Below are 24,257 nucleotides of genomic sequence, written 5' to 3'. Positions count from 1 at the left end.
TCCTAAAGGGATGGGGTGCTTTTATTTACATGGCTTTAGGATATGTTGAAAGCAGAGGGGGCAAGACATTGACAATTATGAGCAATAATGTTAAACATGCTGGTTGTTGGTGCTAGGGATATAGCTAAGGAGTAGAGCAGTTACTTAGCATGCCCAAAGCCAGCATCATCATTTAAAAGAAGAATCATACTGAAACTACAGGGTTTGTGTTATGCCTGGTAAGCTAAGATTAGACTGCTATTATTTTTATGCTTTTCTAATGTGTGCTTTGCAGGAGAATGATGGATTACTACAGAAAATATGCTGCTGCCATTCTGGTAGTGTTGTCCATGTTCCTGAATATTCTTCATTCTCTTCCTGATGGAGACTTTGTTATTCAGGGTATGTGACCAAGCTCAGGCTTACAATAAAAAGGAAAACATATTTCTAGATGCACATCAATAATCAATTAATTTCTACCACCTTTCACATGTGATAAATATCCACTCCTGGGTACATATCTAGGCACTTGTAGACTGTGAACATAAAATTAAATTAGGTTCAGAAAGCATACAGTGAAAATGTTATATTCCATATTCATTTTAATAGCATCCTAAACATGTTCATCTGAAGCACATTCTTTATTGTTCCACATCTGAGTTTTACAAGGAGAAAAATCATCCTTACTCAGCTCAATTTTTTTTCATATTTCTTCCAGATTTCAGAAAATTTTAACATTGCTTTTGCAGATGAATTTTCATTAACAAGTGAGGGAAACAAAAATCAGTTTTGTACGTTACATTTGTTTTGCTATATTGTTTGACATATCTCCCAGAGAACCTGACATAATCCCACCAGCTCTGAAATTGTGAACTATTATTATTTGTTATGGTTTTTCTCTTATTAAATGGTAATATTTGAATCTCAAATTCCAAGCACAGATGTCTTTTGTATTATCAAGCTATCTTAACTCATCAAGCTTTCTTAATTTTGATATTTTTTTTTCTGTCAACATTTGGAGTTTCTGTGGGGAATAAACAATAGCAGAATTGCCTCCGGAAAACTTCTCCTTCCAAATGAATGTGGCATTTATATCTGTCAAGCCTTTGTGTTCTCTCTAAGCATACTATTAGCATTGGGATAATCTGTGCTTAGAGAATGAGAAACCACTATAACAAACCCCCATGCAGATATGCAAAAATGGTTTCTCTGTGAATGTGGCTATAGTCATTATAAAGAGATAGTATATGTGAAGATTAATACATAGACAAAAATATTTATTTCCTTTTTTATTGCCAATACAAAAAAGTATTTGTCATATTGTGCTCAGGAAAGAGTTAGTTTGCTGTTGAATTCTGTCTCGGTAATTTCCTCCTTCCCTCTTTTGCTGGCTAGGTTGTCCAGAATGTAAACTAAAGGAAAATAAATACTTCTCCAAGCTGGGCGCCCCCATCTACCAGTGCATGGGCTGCTGCTTCTCCAGGGCATACCCCACTCCAGCAAGGTCCAAGAAGACAATGCTGGTTCCAAAGAACATCACCTCGGAGGCCACATGCTGTGTGGCCAAAGCATTTACTAAGGTGAGAGCTTCCTAACAGTCCATCCAGGGGCAGTTTGCACACCCAGGGTTTAATGTCCAGGTAGTCTAGTGACCTGTATTTATTAGTCCTTTGTACAGGCCACATCCTCACTTTCCCTCTTTAATTAAAAGAATAAGCTAAATGGAAAGTGTCGATGACACAGAAGCAGACCGAAGAGCAGCTGCCACAGTCTTACGCACCAGTGAGGGGTGCCTAAGGGGTTAGTGATAGCGTAACATCGGGAAGCAAGTTCTCGGGTTTTACACTCCAGCTAGGTGTTGACAGGTCACCACAGTTAGTTATACAGACTGTAGAGAACTAGAAGAGCAGGGTTCAAAAGTTGAAAGCACAAAGAAATGTTCCAATATGTTAGAGGAACGAAAACACAGCCACCCTGACTTGATCATCATCCTTTGTGTGCATGTATCACACGGCCAAACTGTACTCCATACACATGTGTGATTAATATCCTCTGAAAGTAAGTACAGCTTGTGGGTGTAGTGGTGCGTTCCTGTAGTCTCGTCATTCAGGAACTAGCGTCGAGAAGATCCTATGCATTCTCAGCCTACCTGGCTGGAACTGGTGAGATGGATCAGTGTGAAAGGCATCTGTCGACAAGAGTAACGATCTGAGTCAGATCCTGGGACCCAAATGATGGAAGGAGAGAACAGATCCTTTAAATTGCCCTCACCCCCCACCCCAACACACACACACACACACACACACACACACACACACACACACACACACTATATATATATATATAGAAGAGGAAAGGCCCACTTGGTCTTCACAGTGAGTTCTAGGTTAGCATAATATGATGATGTCTCAAAACAACAGCAACAAAAGTAAAAACAAAACAAACAAACAAAATCCCAGCAACCTGGGGGACATATGTGAGATGTGTGAATCTCTGAGGTTTGACTCATAAGGAATGTGTATGTGCGTGTTGGGGCAGGGAATCAAATAAATAGGTATTTTTTAGGAGTGGAGGATATAGTTCAATGGCTGAGTGCATGCCTAAGAAATGCTGAAATAAAAATTTAAAAAATGGGGGAGAGAGAGAGAGGACAGAGCTAAACAAAAAGCAGGTTGAAAAGAGCGTAGCTCATGTTGCAATATGAATTGAACTGTAGAATGAATATATCCCCGGAAAGTGAAAATGTAAATGCACCAGACATTACTAAGTTATGCAGGCTACTATTCCATTTAACATTTCGCAAGTTTGTCTGTCTACCTACCTACCTGTTCCTTGTCCCCTTCAGGCCACAGTGATGGGAAATGCCAGAGTGGAAAACCACACGGAGTGCCACTGCAGTACTTGTTACTATCACAAGTCTTAGACTGGGCAGCGAAGGGCTGTGCTGGTGACTGCTGGTCTGTGGGACGGCACTGTGTGACCCCGCCTCCTTCCTTACCAGGCTCTTGGCGTGCTCCAGTCGTACACTGCAGCTTTACTCCATCCCCCTCACACTTCAGTGTCATCAGCAGTCTCCTTTTGTTAGGGAAAAAGATAGTATTTAGCACGATCATAAAAGTTGGTTCCATCAGAAATAAAGCCTTTTAAATCATCAATCACAGAGTTTTGTCACCATCTTTAAAACTAAAGCTATTTACTTTTGACAAGATTTATCACAAGGAATGATCCAAGGTGTTGATATGGGACCACATACACTTAGTGACTTGACATTGGATAGCCTTGCTTCCATCTAGTCTTCTGGAAGCAAGCTGTCCATTCTGTCAGCTAGTAGGCTATTTCTTAGATAATTCTCTGGGGTGGGAGAAAAAGGTATGAAAATTCTATTTTTACTCATGTTTATGTCCCCTTTACATCTCTATTTTAAAATATTGTATCAAAATACAGATAAATCATTATGATTATACATGCATATGAATTATAAGTAAATATGCATACACTGTGGATATTTGAGTTGAAATGTTTTCACTAGTAACAATGTACAATCGATAAACAAAAAGTATACTTCTCCAGGGATGGGGAAAGGCAAAAATCTCTGTAAGCATGAATTTTCTATGTACATGCTTTATGCCTCCCTGAATGGAATTAGTCTTTGTTAGTCAGGCTATGGCTGAATGGTGGTTGGGAACAGGGCGTCAGTGTCCTCAGATACACTAACACTGCTCTAAAATTCCAGAAAACCAGATTTTTGTGTCACATATTCAAGCAAGTTTGACTGCATGAATAAATGACAAACGTAAGCTGGCCAAGGAGCACTCATGGGGGGAGGAGCAGTACAAGCACTTTGACTCAGTTCCAGAGAAATGCTCCACAGACCAAGGACATAGCTCCATAGTGGAGCTCTTGCCTAGCATGCACAGTCTTGGGTTCAACCCTCAACACAAACAGACAAATCCAATGAATTTCTTCATGGTTCTGTGAGGCATCACAGTCATATTCTTCGAGCTTTTATGTCTACAGTGATCCTTACTGTGAGGACAACAGGAGATTCATAACGTCATATTAGCCATGGTTGAAATCAAAGCTGCTCCGAATCTCTGTTCCTAAAAGAACCTAAAATTTTAAAACACAGACTTGAAATTTCTTTTAAAAAAATACCTACCACAGATAAGGTTTTCAAAACTTAATTTCAAGCTGATCATGGTGGAATATGCATCTAATCTCAGTTATATGTTGGTACTTGGTAGGTGAAGGCATCGGAGTTCAAGGTTAGCTTGGATCCCATGAGACCCTGCCTCAAAAACAACAACAACAAAAAAGCAAAATAAATAAATAAATATAAATCTCAACTATCACAAATATATCATTTTATCTCTGAGTGACCAACCAGTTCCTTAGCAAATTAGTAAACATTTCAGATGTCATAGTAAAAGTTAAAATAGATGTGTGTACTTTTTAAGACACATGAAACTACACACAAAGATTAGTTGTTTTGTTTTGGTAGGCTCTCATTCTATAGCTCAGGCTGGCCTAGACTTTACTATGTATCCCAAACTAGCCTTGAATGTGCAACTATCCTTTTGCTTCAAACTCCTGATCAATAGGATTATAGACATGCCTAGCTTACGCTACTTGTTTTGTTCATTAGTTGTTTCCCCTATTGTACATTTATTGAACACTCAGCAAGTATTGATACTTTGAGCATGAAGACTGAGAGATACAGAATTTTATAAAACACAAAGTTTAGATGAAGATTCAGAGATATAGAATTTTATAAAACACAAAGTTTGGAAAAGTAAGTAAGTACTCCTTAATCCAAGAGAATAGTGATGTTGATCACTGGTTCATTCAAAAGTTTAGCAGATAATCAGTCATAGAGTATGCACTGTGCATAGGTTTGATAACTTATTTGGAGAGATAAGAAGAAGAAGAAAACTACAGACACAACCTTGACTGGAGTGTCCTTATTAGCCTGAGATCATCCTGTGTTACAGAGGTAATTGGAAGGATGCTAAAATTGTAATGGGACAAAGGGACATCCCCAAGATCATCCAGATCAGACAAATTGACCTAGAAACTATTAGGATGAAACATCACTGCCAGACTGATCCCCGGTGCCAGGTAGAGTGGTATACGACATAGACAGACCTTGCTCTGGGGCAAGTCACAGACAGGGTTTGTGTCTGGAGAAGAGAGACACAAACTGTGGTAGGAGGAGGGGCTGACCTTGGCCAAGACAAGGAAAAACAAAAACAACAGGTGGGCTGGCTAGTGTTCGTGTGCGTCCATGATGGGTGGTCAGTGTGCTTATGCGGACATGTGAATCAACCAAGTCTCTCCTGCAGTTCCTTCCTCTCCTCTTCCTTTTATTCTAGTCAGTACTGCTCAGTAGTATGAAGTATCCAAAGTGAAGGTAGCCATATGTGGGAAACAGGCTGGAAATGTATGAAAGCCTCAACTATGCAACATTCTGGGTAGCCTCTGGAAAATAATCTGTAAGAAACCTATAGACTGGCACAAACTACTTCCTGGTGAAAGAAGTCTTGGGAACTTGTTTCATGAACTAGAAAAACCTTTGACATTTTGGGATGCTTGTAGCAGGATTATGATATTCTTTAATAATTAAAATTAAATAATGTACTTTTACATGAAATATTAAACAAATCACAAGATAGATTAGATATATAATTCAATCATGAATGTCAATTATGTCAAGAAAGTAAAATACAGTGACTTATTTAATCATTTTAACATAGAAAGAAGAACAGTAACATAGTACTGAGTAATAAATATGGTCCCACTCTGAAATAAACACATGATTAACTGAATTCAGAGAGGAATAAATAAGTCTTCTTTAGATACTTTTCTCTCTTGTAGATGAGGTGATCACATTTCATTTTTATTGTATCCCTGGCCATCACTTCTGGAGTCAGCCACACCCAACCCCAAGATCAAACCCATTCTGATCCAACCCCAACTCTAAACTCAATCCCAATTCCAAACCCTTCTCCAACATCAACTCCAACCCCAACACTCACTCTAACCTGAAACCCCACCCCAACAGCAATCACACCTCAAACACAAACCTCAATTTTAACTCCAACCCAAACTTCTACTCGAACAATAACCAGAACCCAATCCCATCCCAACTCAAACCCTTTCCTCAACCTGACCCCATTCCCCAACCCAGCTCCAACACCAACACCAACCAAGTCCCCATTTCATGCTAACCCATACACAATGCCCATCCTCAACCCAACCCACTTCTACAGCAAATCAAACTCAAACCCCAACTCCTGCTTTAACTTCCCAAACCTAACTCCAACCCCAACTGCAACTTAATGTCTACCCTAATACCCACCCAAACCCAATCTAAATCCCAAATCCAACCCCAGTATCCATCCTGACCCCAACCCCAATCTCTACTTTAATACTGCCCCAACACCAAACCAAATCTATACCCAGCCCAACACCAACCCAAGCTCCACCCCAAACATAACTCCAATCCTAACCCTAACCTCAACCCTAACCCCCAAACTCAAACTCAAACCCAACCACCACCATAATCCTAACCACAACCACAACTCCAAACCTAATGTCTTAATTAGGGTTACTATTGCTGTGATGAAATACCGTGACCAAAAGCAACTTGGAGAGGAAAGGATTTATTTCATTTACAGTTCCATAGAACAGTTCATCAAAGCAGTGAGGGCAGGAACTCACACAGGTCAGGAACCTGGAGGCAGGAACTGATGCAGAGGCCATGGAGGAATGCTGCTTACTGGCTTGCTCCTCGTGACTTGCTCAGCCTGCTTTCTAGTAGAATTTAGGATCACCAATCAGCCCAGGAATGGTACTACCTATTAAACACTATTATTTTCTCAACTGAGGTTCTTTCCTCTCAGATGACTCTAGTCTGTTTTAAGTTGACATAAAATTATCCAGCATACTTAACAACACCAATTTTAACCCCCAGGACATCTCCACTTCTACTCCCAACCCCATCCCCAAACCAAGCACAATTCTAACCCTAACCCCAACCCCATCTACAATACACACCCTGACCCAAAACCTAACCCCATCCACATCCCCAACCCCAAACCCCATCTTCAATTCCCACCCCTAATCCAAACCCCAAGCCCATTCACAACTACCACCCTTATGCTAAACCCCAATCCCATCCACATTTCCAACCCCAAACCCCAACCCCATTCATATCCATAACCCCTACCCTTATCCCAAACCCCATCCACATTCCAAACCCCAAACACCAACCCCATTCACATACACAACCCCAATTGCTACCCCAAGCCCCAATCCCACCCACATTCCCAACCCCAAAACCAAACCCCATTCACATCCACAAACCCTGTCCGCTATCCTAAACCCCAACGCCACCCCTACCTCAAACCCCAACCCCATCCGTAGCACCAACCTCTACTCCAAACCCCAACCCCATCTACAACCCCCCCCTACCCCAAACCCAAACCTCATCCACACACCCCCAACCTCAAAACCCAACCTTATTCACCATGCCCACTCTGAATCCAAACCCCATACCCATCCACAACACCACAACCTCAAACCCAACACCAAATTTAATATCAATTCCAAACCAAACCCCAATCCTAATTCCAACACCATCCCAACCCTGCTCTAACCCTGACCCCAACCCAACTAGAATACCAAGCCCATATCAGACCACATCCCTAAACTCCATCCCATACCTGGCCATTTCCATCCCCAACCACAACCTCCAATACTACTTCCATCCCACATCAAACCCAAATTCAACCCCAACTCCCAGCCCTAACACCAACCCAACAAACACAAACACCAAACCCAACTGCAACCCAACCACAACACTAACCAAAAACTCAAAACCCAACACCAAATGAAACCCTAATAACAACCCCAATGATAACTCCAAACCTTACTTCAACCACAACTCTAACCCTATCCTGAAGCACAATCCCAAGCCCATTCCCAAGTCCTACCCCACCCCATAATCAACTCCCATCCCAACCCCATACCCAATGATAACCCCAAATCTAACCCCATCCCCAACATCAAATACAACCTCAACCTTGTATGTACAAGTACTCACCATACATACCAGAGAAAAGACCACATTTTAGACAAAATGTACTGGGAAAACTGGAGTCTCACATATAGAAGAAGAGTGGCATTGGACACATATCTATCAGGTTTTATTACAGAGCTATAGTAATAAAAACTACATGGTATTGGCATAAAAATAGACATGTTGATCAATGAAACTGAATCAAAGGCCCAGACATAAATCCATACACCTACAGATACCTAATTTTTAATAAGGAAGCCACAAATACACAAGGGAAAAGACAGCTTCTTCAATAAATGGTGCTGGTCAAGCTGGATGTCTGCATGTAGAAGAATGCAAATAGATCAATACTTATCATGCTGTACAAAAGTCAAGTCTAAGTGGATTAAAGACCTCAACATAAAACCAGATACACTGGACCTAATAGAAGAGAAAGTGTGGGAATAGCCTTGAACTCATTGGCACAGGAGAAGACTTTCTGAACAAAACACCATTAGCATAAGCATTAAGGTCAACAATTAATAAATGGGACTTCATGAAACTGAAAAGCTTCTGTAAGGCAAAGGACACCATCATTTGAACAAAGTGGCAGCCTATAGAATGGGGAAAGATTTTGAGCAACTCCACATCCAATAGAGGACTAATATCCAAAATATATAAAGAACTCAAGAAACTCGATTATCAGAAAACCAAATAATCCAACTAAAAATGGGGTACAGATCTAAAAAGAATTGCCAATAGCAGAACCTCAAATGGCTAGAAACACTTAAAGAAATATTCAATTTCCTTATCTACCAGGGAAATGCAAATCAAAATTACATTAAGATTCCATCTTACACCTGTCAGAATGGCCAAGATCAATAAAGCAAGTGACAGTTCATGCTGGCAAAGATGTGGAATAAGAACACTTCTCCATTGCTAGTGGGAGTGCAAACTTGTACAGCCACTATAGAAATCAACATGGCAGTTTCTTGGAAAAATGGAAATCATTCTACCTCAAGACACAGTTATATCACTCTTGGGCATGTACCCAAAGGACACTCTGTCCTGCCACAAGTACACTTGCTCAATCATGTTCACTGCTGCTCTATTCTCAATAGCCAGAAACTGGAAACAACCTAGATGTCCCTCAATTGAAGAATGGATGAAGTAAATGCAGTACATTCATACAATGGAGTATTACTCAGCTGTTTAAAAAATGATATCATGAAATTTGCAAGTAAATGGATGGAACTAGAAAAAAATCATCCTGAATGAGGTAACCCAGACCCAGAAAGACAAACATGGTATGTATTCACTTGTAAGTGAATATTAGCCATTGAATAAATGATAACCAAGCCACAATCCATAGACCTAGAGAGTTTAGGTATATAGGAAGGGGGAACACATGGATCTCCCTGGGAGGGGGAAATAAAACAGATTTTATGGGTGGACTGGGGGCAGAGGAGCAACAAGAACCACAGGATCAGGTGGGGAGGGGTAGAAGAGATAGGGTTGATGGAAAGAATTCAGGGAGAGACAGCTGGAATTGAGGGACGTTTGAGGGATGATATGGAAACCTAGTACAGTGGAAACTTCCTAAAATATATGAAGGTGATCCTAATGAAGTCTCCTAATAATAGGGGCTATGGAGTCTTAACTGGCTACCTCTTGTCACCAAACAAGTCTTCCAGTAGTGGGACTAGGTTGCATCCAATTGAGTTGTTGACCAAGGAAGTCCCATGGAAATCCCCCCAAAATCCAGGTTGTTGCTAAGACAATGGGTTGTTCTCTTCAAACTGACAGCTGGGCTGTATTGCTGAGGACAACACCCAATTACTCAGTGAACATAGAGAAGTTGAGCTGGAATCTTCACCCCTATATTCTAGTGTCTTTGTTATTGGAAGGTATTTGGCATGCTATCAAAGGAGAAACATATACACCAAGCCAGTCACAAAACCTTTACCTTACAATCTGTTCTGCCTGCGAGATATGCTAGGGCAATGGTGGCACAGAATGTGTAGGAGTAGACAGTCAGTGTCTGATTTGACTTAAGGTCCACTCCATGAGACAGAACCCATACCCAACACTGCTTGGGTGACCAAGAACCAAAGACAAGTCCAGAGACCAAGGATAAAACCAACACTACTGCTATAAAACATATATCAATAAAATGACTCCTAATGATTTCTGCTATACTCATAGATCAGTGCCTTATTCAGTCATCATCAGAGAGACTTTCTGGCAGCAGATGGAAACAAATACAAAGACCCACAGCCAGACATTATGTGGTGAGCGAGAGTCTAAATGGGATGTCTTGATCAAATCCCTCCCCTCAGAGCTTAGGGAACCTCATGGAAGAGGAGGTGGAAAGAGGGTAAGAGGCAGAGGGGATGGAGGACACCAGGAGAACATGACCCTCTGAATCAACTGAGCAAGGCACATTGTAGTGGGTAGCTGTTCCAGCTTTGACCTGGAAGTACTACCTCCAGTGACGCTTCCAGTAACTGTCATGACTACCTATGACCTGCCCCTGAGGCAGGGCCGAGATCCAGATCTCCTTAAGTCCTGAGATCCAGATGTGCCGCCTCTCTTGCTTCCTGGTGATCCTGGATGCTGGATGGGAGACCTAGCGGAGTTCTCCAGAGAACCCAGCTGGACTGCTCCTCACCTCTCCCCGATCCTGTAACCAATCTCTTTACTAGCTGTAAGTTACCCCCCAAAATAAACCTCCTTTCTAACTACATGGAGTTGCCTTAATAAATCCCCCAATAGCACATGTGAACTCAGAGACTGAAGCAGCCAGCATAGGGCCTCAAGGGTCTGCACCAGGTCCTCTGATTATAGTTTTCAGCTTGGTATTTTAATGGACTCCTGAGTGTGTGAATGAGTGGGTCTCTGTGGCTGCTCTTGAGGCTCTTTTCTTTCTGTTGGGTTGCCTTGTCCAGCCTGATGTGATGCTTTTTTTTATCTTATATTTTATTTTGTCATGTTTGATTGTTGTCTCTTAGAAGGCTGTTCTTTTCTAATGAGAGACAGAAAGGGAGTGGATCTGGCGGGGAGGGGAGATGGGAGGAGTAGAGGGAGGGGAAACTAAAATCAGGACATATTGTATGAGAACAGAATCTATTTTTAATAAAAGGGAAAATGGGGGGAAAGATCATTTAGTTTTCTTTTGTGTGTGTTTGGGTTTGCCTGTGTCTTCTCTCTACTACACGTTTGCAGTGCTCACGGAGGTCAGAAGAGGTCATTGGATACTCTGAAACTAGAGTTATAGGCTACTGTCAGCTGCCAGGTAGGTGCTGAAGCTGAATTCAGGTCCTCCGGAAGAGAAGCCAGGGCTCTTAAGCCTGAGCCATCTCCCTAGCATCACAAAACTGATCCCCCCAGCTGACTCAGAAAACATTCCATTGCCTGAATTTTTCCACATGTAAATGTTTGATCTTCTGAAGTTTATTATATATGCTATGAAGATGCCAATGACCCTTATTTTCTTCTATATTGGTTATTGGTTTATGTCCACAATTTAATATAAGAAACACTTACTAAGTAAGCCAAGAGCAGTGGTGTATGTCTTTAATTCCATCACTCTGGAGGCACACTGGTGAGTTCAAAGCCAGACTGGACTACATAGCAAGTTCCAGGCCAACCATGGTTAGATAAACCCTTCCTCAAAAAACAAAAACAAAACAAAACACACTTCCTGTGTTTCTGTTATTGATTGGAAATGCTCTAGTGTGTCTAGACACTTAGACCAGTTCCACAGTCTTTGGCATAGTGGGGCTCTGGACTTCATTGTAGAACCATGCCAATTCAATTTTAGTTCTTGAACTTGACTGTCCCTTGCTCACCTGTCTCCCACTATGACTCTTCTGTCTTGTTTTTTAAAAATCCAGCAATGGTTTTTAAATTTTATTGTGTGTGCCTTTTTTTGCATTTTTCTTTTGTCTTTTCTTTCCTTTCTTCCTTCCTTCCTTCCTTCCTTCCTTCCTTCCTTCCTTCCTTCCTTCCTTCCTTCCTTTCTTTCCTTCCTTCTTTCTTTTTTTGGAGACAAGTTTTCTATGTGTAACAGTGCTAGTTATCCTGGAACTCACTTTGTAGACCAGGCTGGCCTCAAACTCACAGAGATCTGCCTGCCTCTGCCTCCCAAGTGCTGTAGTTAAAGGTGTGTGCCACTACACCCAGCTTATTTGCTTTTTTAGTGGGTAGAGGGTATGGTATGTATGTCACAGTAAGCATGGACAGGGCAGAGAACAAACTGCTTGATTTGGTTCTCCCCTGTAAGATCTGTAATTCCAGCTCCAGAGGGTCCAACATGTTCTCTCTCTCTCTCTCTCTCTCTCTCTCTCTCTCTCTCTCTCTCTCTCTCTCTCTCTCTCGATATCCTACACACACACACACACACACACACACACACACACACACACATACACACACACACACACACACACACACAGTTAGTCTTCAAAAAAAGCAAAGTCGGATACCCATATCTTAGAGTCCAACTCCAGCATTTAGGGACTATGCAGGGTTTGGTAAAGAAGGGTGGGGCCACTTATCATATGTGTGATCTTGAGAGTCTGTGCAAAACAGAACTTAGTTGAACCAGCTGCCTACATATCAGGTTCTAAGCCAGCCAGGGCTACATAGTGTGACCCCATGTAAAACAATTTAAAAACACGTAAGTCAATGGAACCCATTAAATATTGAGTACACTTGAAGGCAAATAGACTGAGCAGTAAGCCAACAACAGCTAGATAGGCTGATGTATAATTCTAGGACCTTAGAGTGAGTTTGAGGACAGCCTGATCCACATATTGAGCTCCAGGCTACATAGTGAGACCCTATGTTTTCTTTTTTAAGTTACAAGAAAGATAGGATGTCACCATCCCCTCCTTGCACTCCAGGGGCTGAAGTAAATTGAACACAGACTTATCAGGCTGATGGTGTATAGTTGCATGATATTGACAATGAAGTAAAAAAAAAACTTATGGAAACATAATAACCAAAACAGTAATGGTAAATCTAAGCATACATTGTGTAACAGTTTCCTTGGAGGTTGAAACATTCCATCTGGCAGGGAAGCCCCTTAAGCAGGAAAGTAAACCACTCAAAATAGCTTCAGGAAGTCCCTGAAACTAACCAGATTTGCTAGCTCCCCACCCCTAGAATAAGCAATAAAGCTGCTAAGAGTCACTCTCGGGCAAGCCAAGCTGCAAAGACTTGGACTAGACCAGTCTCCCTGAAGAAGCAGAAGCCAGCAGAGCTGCCTGGAAGAGTCGTTAGAAAGGACACTCTACTACTTACTGAGCTGTCTGCAGGCTGTGTAGTGCACTCGGGGCTCCCAGCTTTTGTGGGCTGTCACCCATGCTGGAGTAGGCTCTGGTGATGTAACTGTCTTTGAGTCATTTCTGCTTCTATAAGTAACCCCTCACCCATATGCCTGTGAGTTGTTAGGGCCCGTGAGAAGTCCCATAAAAGACCACCAGTCACATATGCCATCAACAGGAGTGTTTAATAAAAAAAAATTCCAGCAGGCTGGGGTCAAACCATCTGACAAAGTGGTGAACGGTGACCCAGAGAGAAGCTCGCAGGCTCCTTTTATGCAGGATTAGGGGAATTCCAGGTGTGGTTAAGTGGACTTTGAAGTGATCGGGTATAGACTCTTACTGGTACAGGAATCATTTTATGATTGGCTCATGACATCTGGTCAGCAACAGTGGTTGCTGTGTCAGGGTCTGTCTGCTGTGTTAGGGGTCTGTCTGTCTGCTGTGTCAGGGTCTGTCTGTCTGCTGTGTCAGGGGTCTGTCTGTCTGCTGTGTCAGGGGCCTATCTGTCTGCTGTGTCAGGGTCTGTCTGCTGTGTTAGGGGTCTGTCTGTCTGCTGTGTCAGGGTCTGTCTGTCTGCTGTGTCAGGGGTCTGTCTGTCTGCTGTGTCAGGGTCTGTCTGTCTGCTGTGTCAGGGTCTGTCTGCTGTGTCAGGGTCTGTCTGTCTGCTGTGTCAGGGTCTGTCTGTCTGCTGTGTCAGGGGTCTGTCTGTCTGCTGTGTCAGGGGTCTGTCTGTCTGCTGTGTCATGGGTCTGTCTGTCTGCTGTGTCAGGGTCTGTCTGCTGTGTCAGGGGTCTGTCTGAATGAAAATAGCAAGAACAGTTCCTGCTTGCAGTCGGGTAGGAACCTGATTGGCTACCAGACTGGACGTACTTCCTGAGGGTCTGATTGAAGCCATACATGAGTCAACATAGGATGGTGTGGTATTATCGGGCAAAGGTCTTGACAAACTGGCCCCTGGAAAAAAATTAAAAAAAAAAAACAACCCAAAACTGGCCCTGTTAGGGTCAGTCCTGTTATAAGAGGGGACAGCCACTTCATGAGTCACTCCAATAGAACTCATGGTTTACCACGCTGAACTTTGCTGGTATTTACTCTGGTCCATAGTGGGCTCCGCATCTAGGGTAAGTAGATGTGTGTGTTGCATCTCCCCTGGAAACATCTTGTCACACAGCACCATATCAATTCTTTACAATAGTTTAGATGTGCTGACTTGTCAGAGCACAGGAAGTCAAGAGCATCTGTCATATTCTGTCACCATCATTGAGGATGTTGAGTTATGCTACAAATGCATGCAGCTTTAATTTTGTTCAATACTACCTCTGAAATAAACTTTATTCCCTTTATTTTAAAGTATGTCTGTATGTATAAAAATATGTTTGTAGGTCTGTACAAAATTCACTGATTTCGAATGTGTTTTAATTTGTTTTCAATTAGAGGACTTTCTTGAACTTAAAATCAAATGCATGCCAGGTGTTGTGCTGCATGCCTTTAATCCCAACACGAGGGAGTAGGGTAGGTCTTATAAGCCAGCCTGGTCTATATAGTAAGACCCTGTCTCAAGAAAACAAAAACAAAAACAAAAAACAACTAAATTGAACTAAATGTATTTATGGAGTCTCTAAGCCATGACTTAGTAGGAAATACTGGTCAACCTAACCTACCATTCCCTGGAATGCTGTTAGCTACACAGGCTAGGAATTTTTTTACTAGCACTCGTACAGATCCTAATTGTGCGATGTACAAGAACAGTGTATGTCCAGGTATCAGCATCAAGGACATCCTGGAAGTCATGACAGTTACGATCTTCCTAGTTTACAGATCCTGAAACAGTATATTATGTTTTCGAAAAGCATTTAATTACAGTAAAGATGATATATTAAGCCATTTTTTTGGTGTTATTTAAAATTAACAATTTGTGGCAGCCTCTCCCAAGATGAAAACCAACCAATCATAATGGAGGAACATCATTTTCCTTCAAGGTCAGTGACTTTCCTCCATATCAGACCTCTAGTGTGGTGTTTAAAATTTGCCATTATTATTATCTTTTTTGGGGGGGCTAGGGTGTCACTCTGTAGAAGGCTTGCCTAAAAATTACAGAAAGTATACATTGTAAAGAAAAATTAGGGCGCTAAGAAAAAGAAGAAAGAAGTTGATTCCTGATCCACCCAGATGGAAACATCTTCTTCTGCCATGCCTTCCCCGTCACATTGGACTGGAGCCTCTTAGACCATAAGGCCACATTAATCCCTTCTTCTTCTTCCAGTCATCGGGTGATGGTCGCTCCGTTGTGCTCTCCAGCGACAATCCAATGGTATCACTGAGCTCAGTGAAGAGACAAGCACTGTATGTCTGTGGTGCCTGCATGTCAGAGGGAGACGACCCAGCAGGATGTCTAGCTTGCAGTTAATGAACGCCGTGGAAGTCATAAACTACTTGAACTATACACAAAAAGAAATTTTCATTGTGATTGCGTAAACAGCAAGTTAAATTTGCAATGCAAATAATTTCCCCCCAAATCAAAGTTAAATTCTTGCAGTAAGTACAATGACTACTTTGTGGGGTTATCCTGCATTTCTAAGAGACCTTATCCTAGTCTTGAGATGAGGTTCTAGATGAGATCATTCAGCGTGTGGTCTGTGAAGACTGGTTCCGTGGCAGGCAGCTCAGCGCCATTTCCCGAGAGCGAGGATTTCCAAGAGTTGGTGTGCCAGGCTTGTGTGAAATGCTCTTCTGTCTTTTGTGCTTACGCTGGCCACTTGGCAGTCACACGCATATCTGCTAAAGATGATGGGCTGCTGCTCAGTGTTGACAGGATGGGCGATCAAGGGCTTATCAAGCCTGAAAATGGAGTCACCAAGATAACATCCTCAAAGAGGATGTTCCAGAATACGGAAGAAATGCTGGCAAGGAAGTTAAAGCTGGGCAGAAGAGCGAGTCCTGTACCAGCTAGTTCTGAGTCTGGCCTCTAGACAGTGGATAAGTATGAAAACACCAAAACTGAATGAACCTTCAGGAGCCGGAAGCTCACAAGCTAAGCAGTTTGTAAAGAAACATGCTGCCACCTACTGGCCGCTCAATGGCGCAGCAGCTCTTGCACCTGCCAAGACTAAGAAAATGTGTGGAGAGCTAGATGGATAAGATACAGTTCTGACAGGCGAATAGGAAAGATACAGTTTGGCGTTTGAGAACAAAGGCAAGAGTGACCAGGCAATGACAGAAGGGACCCTTTAACGGACACCCTTAGCAGCTTGGACAGACTCCATCAAGAGCAGCTCATTTGGGAATACAATGACTTGAAGACTGAACTTGAAGACTATCTGAAGAGACTTGCTGGTGAAGGCATGGTTGTTACGAGAGAGGACATCCGGCAGTTCTTTGAAGAGTTTCAATCAAAAAAGAGAAGGAGAGTGTGGGCTGAAGTATCGGTCGCTAGAGTGGAGCGCGACACTTCCTCATTCAGGGCCACAAAAATGCCACTGTTCTGCAAGAGACCTGTGTCACACTTGGTTCCCTTTCCGTCCTCCTGTGATCTCAAGCTCTCTTCTCCTCCACAGTTGCCTCGGTGTTTATGCTGGTCTCTCGGTAAGCATCCTTGATAACTCAGCTAAATACACCACACTCGTAGACGTCACATCTCCTGTCCAGGATACCCAGGGGGTTTTTGCTTATATTTTTAAGAAGTTTGATTTGATCTTGAGAAAGCAAATTGCTTTCTTTTTTAGCAGTTTTTTCCATGACTCCCAGATGTGTGTCCACAGGGCTGTTGCCTTCTGGGTCCTCCGTGTCTTTCAGGTTCTCTTCCTGTCAGCGGAGCCTCTATGGGGTTGGGGGGGGGGAGCCCATACCCTCTGCTCCCCATTATCACAGTGCCTTGGGTCAAAGCCTCCTCAGGCCTGCTGTGTGAGTCCTCCCACTGCTTTCTGAGGTTCGATCACGGCTTAGAAGGGATTTAGGAACTTTTCTCCTGACTTACCTTCGGAGTACCAGGACTGGGGTTCTGGAGTTGATGTCTGTCATAGGCAGGGAGGTTGACTCATGGCAGGATTGAGGAAGCAAGCCTTTGTTCTGAATTTCGTTGATAAATTTCAAGTGAAATTTTACTTCTGGCTCAAATGTCAGTGTTAGTTCTGTAATGGACCCAGGGTCTCCGGGGACCCTACCCATATCTGAGTCCCTTTGCTGCTGCCTAAAAATAACCAGATCCTACCCTGTGACATGTGGGTGCTTTACAGAGTCCTCTGGTTTCTTACATTATCAGGAATATGTATAAGCCTGGATTAAAAAGGAACCTAATTGGATATCGTTCTCTTAGGCAAATGTTATTGGAACCCCAGTAAATTATTGTTCCCCTTGAATCTGTGCTGAAGGCAGAGATTAATGACTAGTCTTAGTGGTGGTGAGTGGGGCAGTGATACTGCCCTGGAAGAGAGACTGAAGATTTCAGACAAAGCCTTCAGCTTCACATGTGTTGAGTTTTTGTGTAAACAGTGTGCACAACCACTCCCCTACAGATGGAAATCTGAAGATCTTCATAGAATCGTGTATAAAACCCCAGATTTGAGGGAAGTCTCTCAGATGGTGTGAAATCTCTTTGAAGCTCCCTCAGTCTATGTGGAAAACATCTTTTGATTCACAGAGTCCTAAGTTGCACCCTCCAGAGAAACAAGGCCTTCTGTAATACACTGTGAGGTATATTAAAGGCATTTTAAGCCACATGTTACGGTGCATATTTGTGTGTGTGTGTGTGTGTGTGTGTGTGTGTGTGTGTGTGTGTGTGCGCGCGCGCGCGCGCGCGCGCACGCACGCGTGCACTGAGCTGGCCTCCTGGAGAGGGCTCAGTTAAAAACTTACAGCTTGGGGATCTTCCAAGTCTGAGGGTATTTGAACTTGAGAGCTTCACTTTCGGTGTGCCAGCATGTCCTCAAAGTTTTTATCTTCTCAAATGTCTGACTTAACGACCCAAAAGTTCCTGTCTGTCTGTGACAGGTCAGAGCCACGGCTCGCAGTAGTGTTAGCAACAGCAGAAGCCGAAGTGCCCGGTGCTGAAGGGCTTGTCTGAGAAAGACTCTCCTCCGTATTAACCAGAAAACCTCTGTTTGTACCTGTCCACAGCTGGTTTTCTTCCTGTCTGTATTGGGCCGTCTCTTCTTGTAGAGATGGTTTGGGCCAATATGTGGCAGCTGATATTAATGTATATTTTATGCAAAACAAAATTGTGATGCTAGTTGCTTTTAAGGAATTCTGGTACTGTATGGTGAATTTCAAGTGAAATTCTACATCTTTGTAGAAATTATTATTGGACTTACATACTTCGATCAGGTTTCTGTAAAATCCAGATAAAACCTATTACAAATTGACAATTTGTGGCAGCTTCTCCCAGGATGAGAACCAACCAACCTTAGGGGAGGAACATCATTTTCCTTCAAGGTCAGTGACTGGCCTCCATGTCAGGCCTCCAGTGTGGTGTTTAAAATGCGCTATTTTTATCTTTTTTTCCCCTTGAGACAAGGTGTCACTCTAGTAGAGGGGTTGCCTAAAAATTACAAAAAGTAAAGAAAAATTAGGGAACCAAAAAAGAAGACAGGCAGACAGACAGAAGGAAAGAGAGAAAGAAGAGAGAAAGAGGGAGAGGGAGAGGGAGAGGGGGGAGAAGGGAGAGGGGGAGAGGGGAGAGGGAGAGAGGGGAGGGAGGAGAGGGGAGAGGGGAGAGGGGAGAGAATTAAGGAAACCATGGAACTTGCCTTGCTTCATTAGCCTCCTTCTCATGTTGGGGGCGGTTGTGCCACCTTGTGGTCATTGTAGGCAACAACTACAAATTAGGTTTCTGACTTTTGGTTCAGTGCCTTTCCAGGAAAAATAGGGAGCCCCTCTCTTAGACAAGTGAATGTGGGAACATGGAATCCGTGTTCCTCAGCCATGGTCACTCAGAATGGCTCCAGAATAAACCAGCTCTTACTTCCTTTAAGATGAATGCTTATCTTAAAGGGGTGGAGTGGGGGGTAAGCCACCAGAGAAGACTGCTCAGACGTGGGTTTAAGCCAATAGAAAGTCTTTAATAGCTGGATGGCGACTACACTGGTTGTTCAGGATCCCTGTGTAGCCCTGAACCTTTCTCAAGATGAGCTTTTAAGCATGAACATCATGTTCCGGGCTGACACACTTCCGTTAACAAGAACAGTTAGCCAGAAGCAGAACTACAAAGCCAAAAAAGCAAGGTTGGTACATTTAGAGACTTTCCCACGACTATGGACGTTGATGGATTAGGCCTTTGTTTTTTGTCTTAGCAGGTGGTGCTATGTGCTGAGTTTTATGGCCTGAATGGTACTTCATCACGGTGTCAGTTGTGTTAAGATCTGGGGGCCTGTTACAGTAGAAATGTGCTTTCTGTGTCTACAATTATGATGCCACAACATGGGACTTACAGGACCGTCCACTTTTCACAGGCAGAATCACCAGCGTGGAAGCCAGAAATGGATCCTGCTGAGTCTGGACCATCTGATGTTGTTTCCTCAGATGGAGTGTTGATGAGTTCCTTTGGAGGGGTTCATACTTCTCTGGGTTTGGTGAGCTGTCCGTTTGTTTATTCTGAGCTGCTTAACAAGGACCCTACCCAGATAAATAATGTTTTGGTCTGCTTTCAAAGTATTTGGTTTCAAGTATCTGGTGTGTTGTCTTTGAAAACATTTTAGTCTAGACATTTGGAGTTGTTTGTGTGCTTGCTTTGCAGATCTCCAGCTGTGGGATGTTCTGTATGTCAAATGTGTTGCTGATTAGTCAATAAATAAAACACTGATTGGCCATTGGCTAGGCAGGAAGTGTAGGCGGGACAAGGAGGAGAATAAAGCTGGGAAGTGGAAGGCTGAGTCAGAGAGACACTGCCAGCCGCCACGATGAGAAATAGCATGTGAAGATGCCGGTAAGCCATGAGCCATGTGGCAAGGTATAGATTAATGGAAATGGATTAATTTAAGCTGTAAGAACAGTTAGCAAGAAGCCTGCCACGGCCATACAGTTTGTAACCAATATAAGTCTCTGTGTTTATTTGGTCGGGTCTGAGCGTCTGTGGGACTGGCAGGTGAGGGACTGGCAGGTGAGAGAGATTTGTCCTGACTGTGGGCCAGGCAAGAAAACTCTAGCTACAATCTCCAAAGGCATTTTTGATCTGCTTTGCTTGTTTTCAGTATTTTGATGCTTTTGGAACTTGGAAGGCATTTTTGTTTCTGTTTTGTTTGTCTTGGTTTTTGTTATATCTGAAATTGTTGATTTATTATCATTTGGCTGTTGTTTCCAGACACACCTCAAATTCATAATTTTTTATTTTTCAGCTATTTCTTTGGTGACCTTGCCAAGCTTGTCCCTTAGGGAGAATATGAGCAATGGATGATAATGACTCTGAAGGAAAGAGACACTTGTTCCCTCCCACCCCAAAGTGTGGAGGTGTCAGGGGGAACACCACATGACCTGCAGTGGCCTCATGGGAAAATGCAACGTTCATATTCCATTCCTGGGTCAGAAGGAGCTTTACTGGATCAGCTAGGAAACTACACATGGTGGATTGGTCACTCACTGTTTTGAGCTCTCTTGTTTGCAAAAGCCTGCAGGTTAATCTACTGAGACTCAGGAGGAGAAGAGGGTCTTGCAAAGGCGGAGAAAGTTGATCCAAAAGCAGCACATAGAACTACTGACCTCAAATACAAACTCCCATGGTTACTATGGCGCGTGCGCACGCGCGCGCGCACACACACACACACACACACACACACACACACACACACACACAAGAAACAAGGTTTCCAAAAAGGAGATGTGGCTTCATGTGTGACAGTCATTAACCTGAAAGTATTTGGGCAATTTAAACATTTACTACATCCAAACTGGTTTACTTTGCATGTTTAACAAAATCCTAGGGTTAGGGTTGCTAAGAGTTAGGTGTTAAGGGTTATGGTTAAGCTTAGGGTTAGAGTTAGAGTTCGAAGGTTAGGGTTAGGGGTTAGTGTTAGGATTAGGATTAGAGATTAGGGTTTGGGTTTAGGGTTAGGGTAAGTGCTAGGGTTAAACAAAGAATGAGGCTGACTATGAATGACTGATGGAACTACCTACATGGTTGTGGTTAGAGTTGTGCTTAGGGCTTGGTGTTGGGGCTAGGGTTAGCTTTAGAGAGATTCAGGGTTACGGTTAGAGTTAGAGGATTAAGATTAGGCTTTGGGTGGGAGGGGTTAGGGTTTGGTTTGGGGAGAATTGATGTCAAATCATATTATATGATTTTTATATCGATTAAGTATGTTTTACTCCAGCCCATTTTTTTTTGTGTGTGTTAAGATTTCATTATTGGGGCTAGAGTGATGTCTCAGTGGTTAAGACCATTGATTGCTGCTCTTACAGAAGACCCAGTTTCAGTTTCCAGCACCAACATGGAGGCTCACCACCTTCTGTAGCACCAAATAATGGATCTGACTCCCTCCTGTGGAGTTGGGAACTAAGCATTCTTGTAGCACACATACATACATGCAAGCAAAACATTCATTCACATAAAAGTAAAATTAAAAACTACACTGCCCACATAATTCAAGTGCCTTCAGAAAGGAGCTTCTGGTGCCTGAGGCATGGAGTCAATGTCAGTTAAAGGAGATCTCAAAGCCATAGTGAATGGCCAGGATCAAGCATGTTTGGAACCTTGTTGGGATAGTTCTCCTCCATGTTCAAGGAAGGACTAAAGCTGATGGCGCCGGCGGCTGATGGAGTTACCTACAGGGTTGTAAAATCAGCAAGACTTTGTCTTAGTCCTTGCCATTCCCCGCCCCCCATGCTCATGGCTTTCATCCACCTCACCTCACTGTCCTAAAATCACTCACTGAACTCCAAAGAACCTGTATCTCACACTGACACGTTACATATGTTCACCCCTGAAATATTGTGAGTTCAAGGTGTGTCTTATTCCTTGCTGACAGCTCAGCATCTGAAGCTTGATCTTTGTTACAAAATGGGATATCTTTTGTTACAGCATGTCTAAAACAAAATACTTGTTCTTCTTCAGAGCAGAGGGAGTTCAGGTTTCCCAACATATGTTTCCTTTTTTTTTTAAACAGGGTTTCTCTGTATATCCCTGGCTGTCCTGGACTCGCTCTGTAGACCAGGCTGGCCTCAAACTCACAGAGATCCACCTACCTCTGCCTCCCAAGTATTTCGACTTGTAATCTCCACTGCATCTCTCAGTCACTCTAGCTTCTAAACCAATTGTATTATTTATCATTTCATAAGTAAATTTAACAAGGCTAGGCTCAGTGATACACATCCATAGCCCTGGAACTTCAGAGGTGGGAAGAAGAGAATCACTTGAGTGCAAAGGTTCCAGATCAGCCTGGGTGACATAGTCCTACCCTTATCTCGTTAAATAGTTTAATACATAAATCAGTACTATTGCCGCTGCTGAAAGCTGTCCCTCCCCTTGGAAAAGGGAAGCTGATCAGTCTAGTTCCAGCTTCTAGGGAAGTTGGATGAAGCCACAAGTGAGGGACAAGGCGCTTACAGCTCACGGCAGCACTGGGGCTGGATCCCACAACCCCCAACAGAAGCCGGAAGTCCCACAGCACTGTGCACTAATCATTGTCTCCCCATCCGCCATCACCTCTGGCCACTCAACAGCCATCGCTGTGAATCATGAGTTCATCGTTCCTTTGATTTTTTACTTGTGTGATTTTCTTATGGCTGAGCGTGCACCTCAGAAAAGCGCACAGTTTAGTTGCTTTACTGTTGCTTTGTTGATGGGATGATAAGTTAACCCCGTCTTCAGCAGCTCTCCTTCTCCTTCTCCCTCCTCTCACAGGAGATTCTTATCTCTGAACACTAAAGTCTATGTCATTACAGAGGTGTGTTTTCTATTTTTATTTTTAATTTTGCTCTTATTTCTTTCAACCAACAAGAAGCAAAGTTTGATCACCTCAATCTTACAAACTTATATTTTTTTAAGATTTTATTTTATTTGGGGTATATGAGTGTCTGCCGGCGTGTGTTTATGTGCACCACATGCGTGCTCTGTGCCCACAGACACCAGAAGAGGGTGTTAGATGCTCCAGAACTGTAGTTACAGACAACTGTGAGTTGCCATGTGGGAGCTGGAAACCAAACCTGGTTCTGCAAAAACAGTAAGATGCTCTTAGCGTCTTTCCATCACTAACTCCTCATAACACGTCTCTTTTGCAGGTGGAATGAAGAATCTTGAAGTGGAAGATGATTCTGGGTGATCCTGGTAGACCCTAATGTGATCGTAGAAGTCTTTATAGAGAAAGGCAAAAAGGCCCAAGAGTGAGAAGGAGAAATGAGGAGAGAAGAAGGGAAGAAAACATGACATAGTGTGAGGCCAAGGTCAAGGAATCTGAGCAGCTGCAGAAGCTGGAAACGCAAGGATGTAGGTTCCACACGCGTATTCCGGAAGTAACCGGCCTTGCCAACACCTTAATTTTAGTCTGTTAAGTTCATTTTGGCATTCTGACCCCAAAAATTATAAAAACAAATTTTAATTTGGAATATTTTAAAAAATCTTAATAGGAGACTAATATAGCAAGCAGCAAAGATAGGAAAGTTGGATAAATGTAAAACGGCTTCTTATTACAAATCTCTTTCTCTTCTGCTGAGGTTGTGTTCAGATAGACTCTTCACAGAGTGAGCATATGTGGTGAAACACATGTAACCACTCCAACATGCTGAGCATTGTAACTCCATCTACCTTACTTTGCTGTGCTCACAACACATTAGGTTACCATTAGGAAAAGTCACCAAACACCATACATACAAATGTAAATATACATATAAACAGATATATAAATATATACACACAGTTATACATATGTGCACATACATTATACACATGCACATACACAAGTATACACATG

At 42.8% G+C, this 24,257-nt stretch overlaps 1 protein-coding gene and 1 pseudogene across 1 annotated transcript; both read left to right on the top strand.

Annotated features, from left to right (window-relative positions):
- Positions 1 to 281: 281 nt before the first annotated feature.
- On the top strand, positions 282 to 3,095 carry Cga (glycoprotein hormones, alpha polypeptide). The gene is made up of 3 exons (XM_052718419.1): positions 282 to 381; positions 1,375 to 1,559; positions 2,825 to 3,095. The coding sequence occupies exons 1-3, from the start codon at positions 282 to 284 to the stop codon at positions 2,900 to 2,902; spliced, it is 363 nt and encodes a 120-aa protein (XP_052574379.1). The 3' UTR covers positions 2,903 to 3,095.
- A 12,008-nt stretch (positions 3,096 to 15,103) lies between these two features.
- LOC128097043 (putative E3 ubiquitin-protein ligase UBR7) lies at positions 15,104 to 23,609 on the top strand (annotated as a pseudogene).
- Positions 23,610 to 24,257: the final 648 nt, after the last annotated feature.

Source organism: Peromyscus californicus, unplaced genomic scaffold, assembly GCF_007827085.1.
Source record: "Peromyscus californicus insignis strain IS unplaced genomic scaffold, ASM782708v3 Scaffold_5__1_contigs__length_169319896, whole genome shotgun sequence".
Lineage (NCBI taxonomy): Eukaryota > Metazoa > Chordata > Mammalia > Rodentia > Cricetidae > Peromyscus > Peromyscus californicus.
The sequence above is the reverse complement of the archived record's forward strand: the minus strand, read 5'-3'. Positions and strand labels throughout refer to the sequence as shown.

Bases quoted from the DNA above. Each gene is read 5' to 3' on its own strand.
- Cga (XM_052718419.1), top strand. From the start codon at position 282: ATGGATTACTACAGAAAATATGCTGCTGCCATTCTGGTAGTGTTGTCC. The intron at 382-1,374 runs GTATGTGACCAA...TTTGCTGGCTAG, and splicing joins TGGAGACTTTGTTATTCAGG to GTTGTCCAGAATGTAAACTA. The intron at 1,560-2,824 runs GTGAGAGCTTCC...TGTCCCCTTCAG, and splicing joins TGGCCAAAGCATTTACTAAG to GCCACAGTGATGGGAAATGC.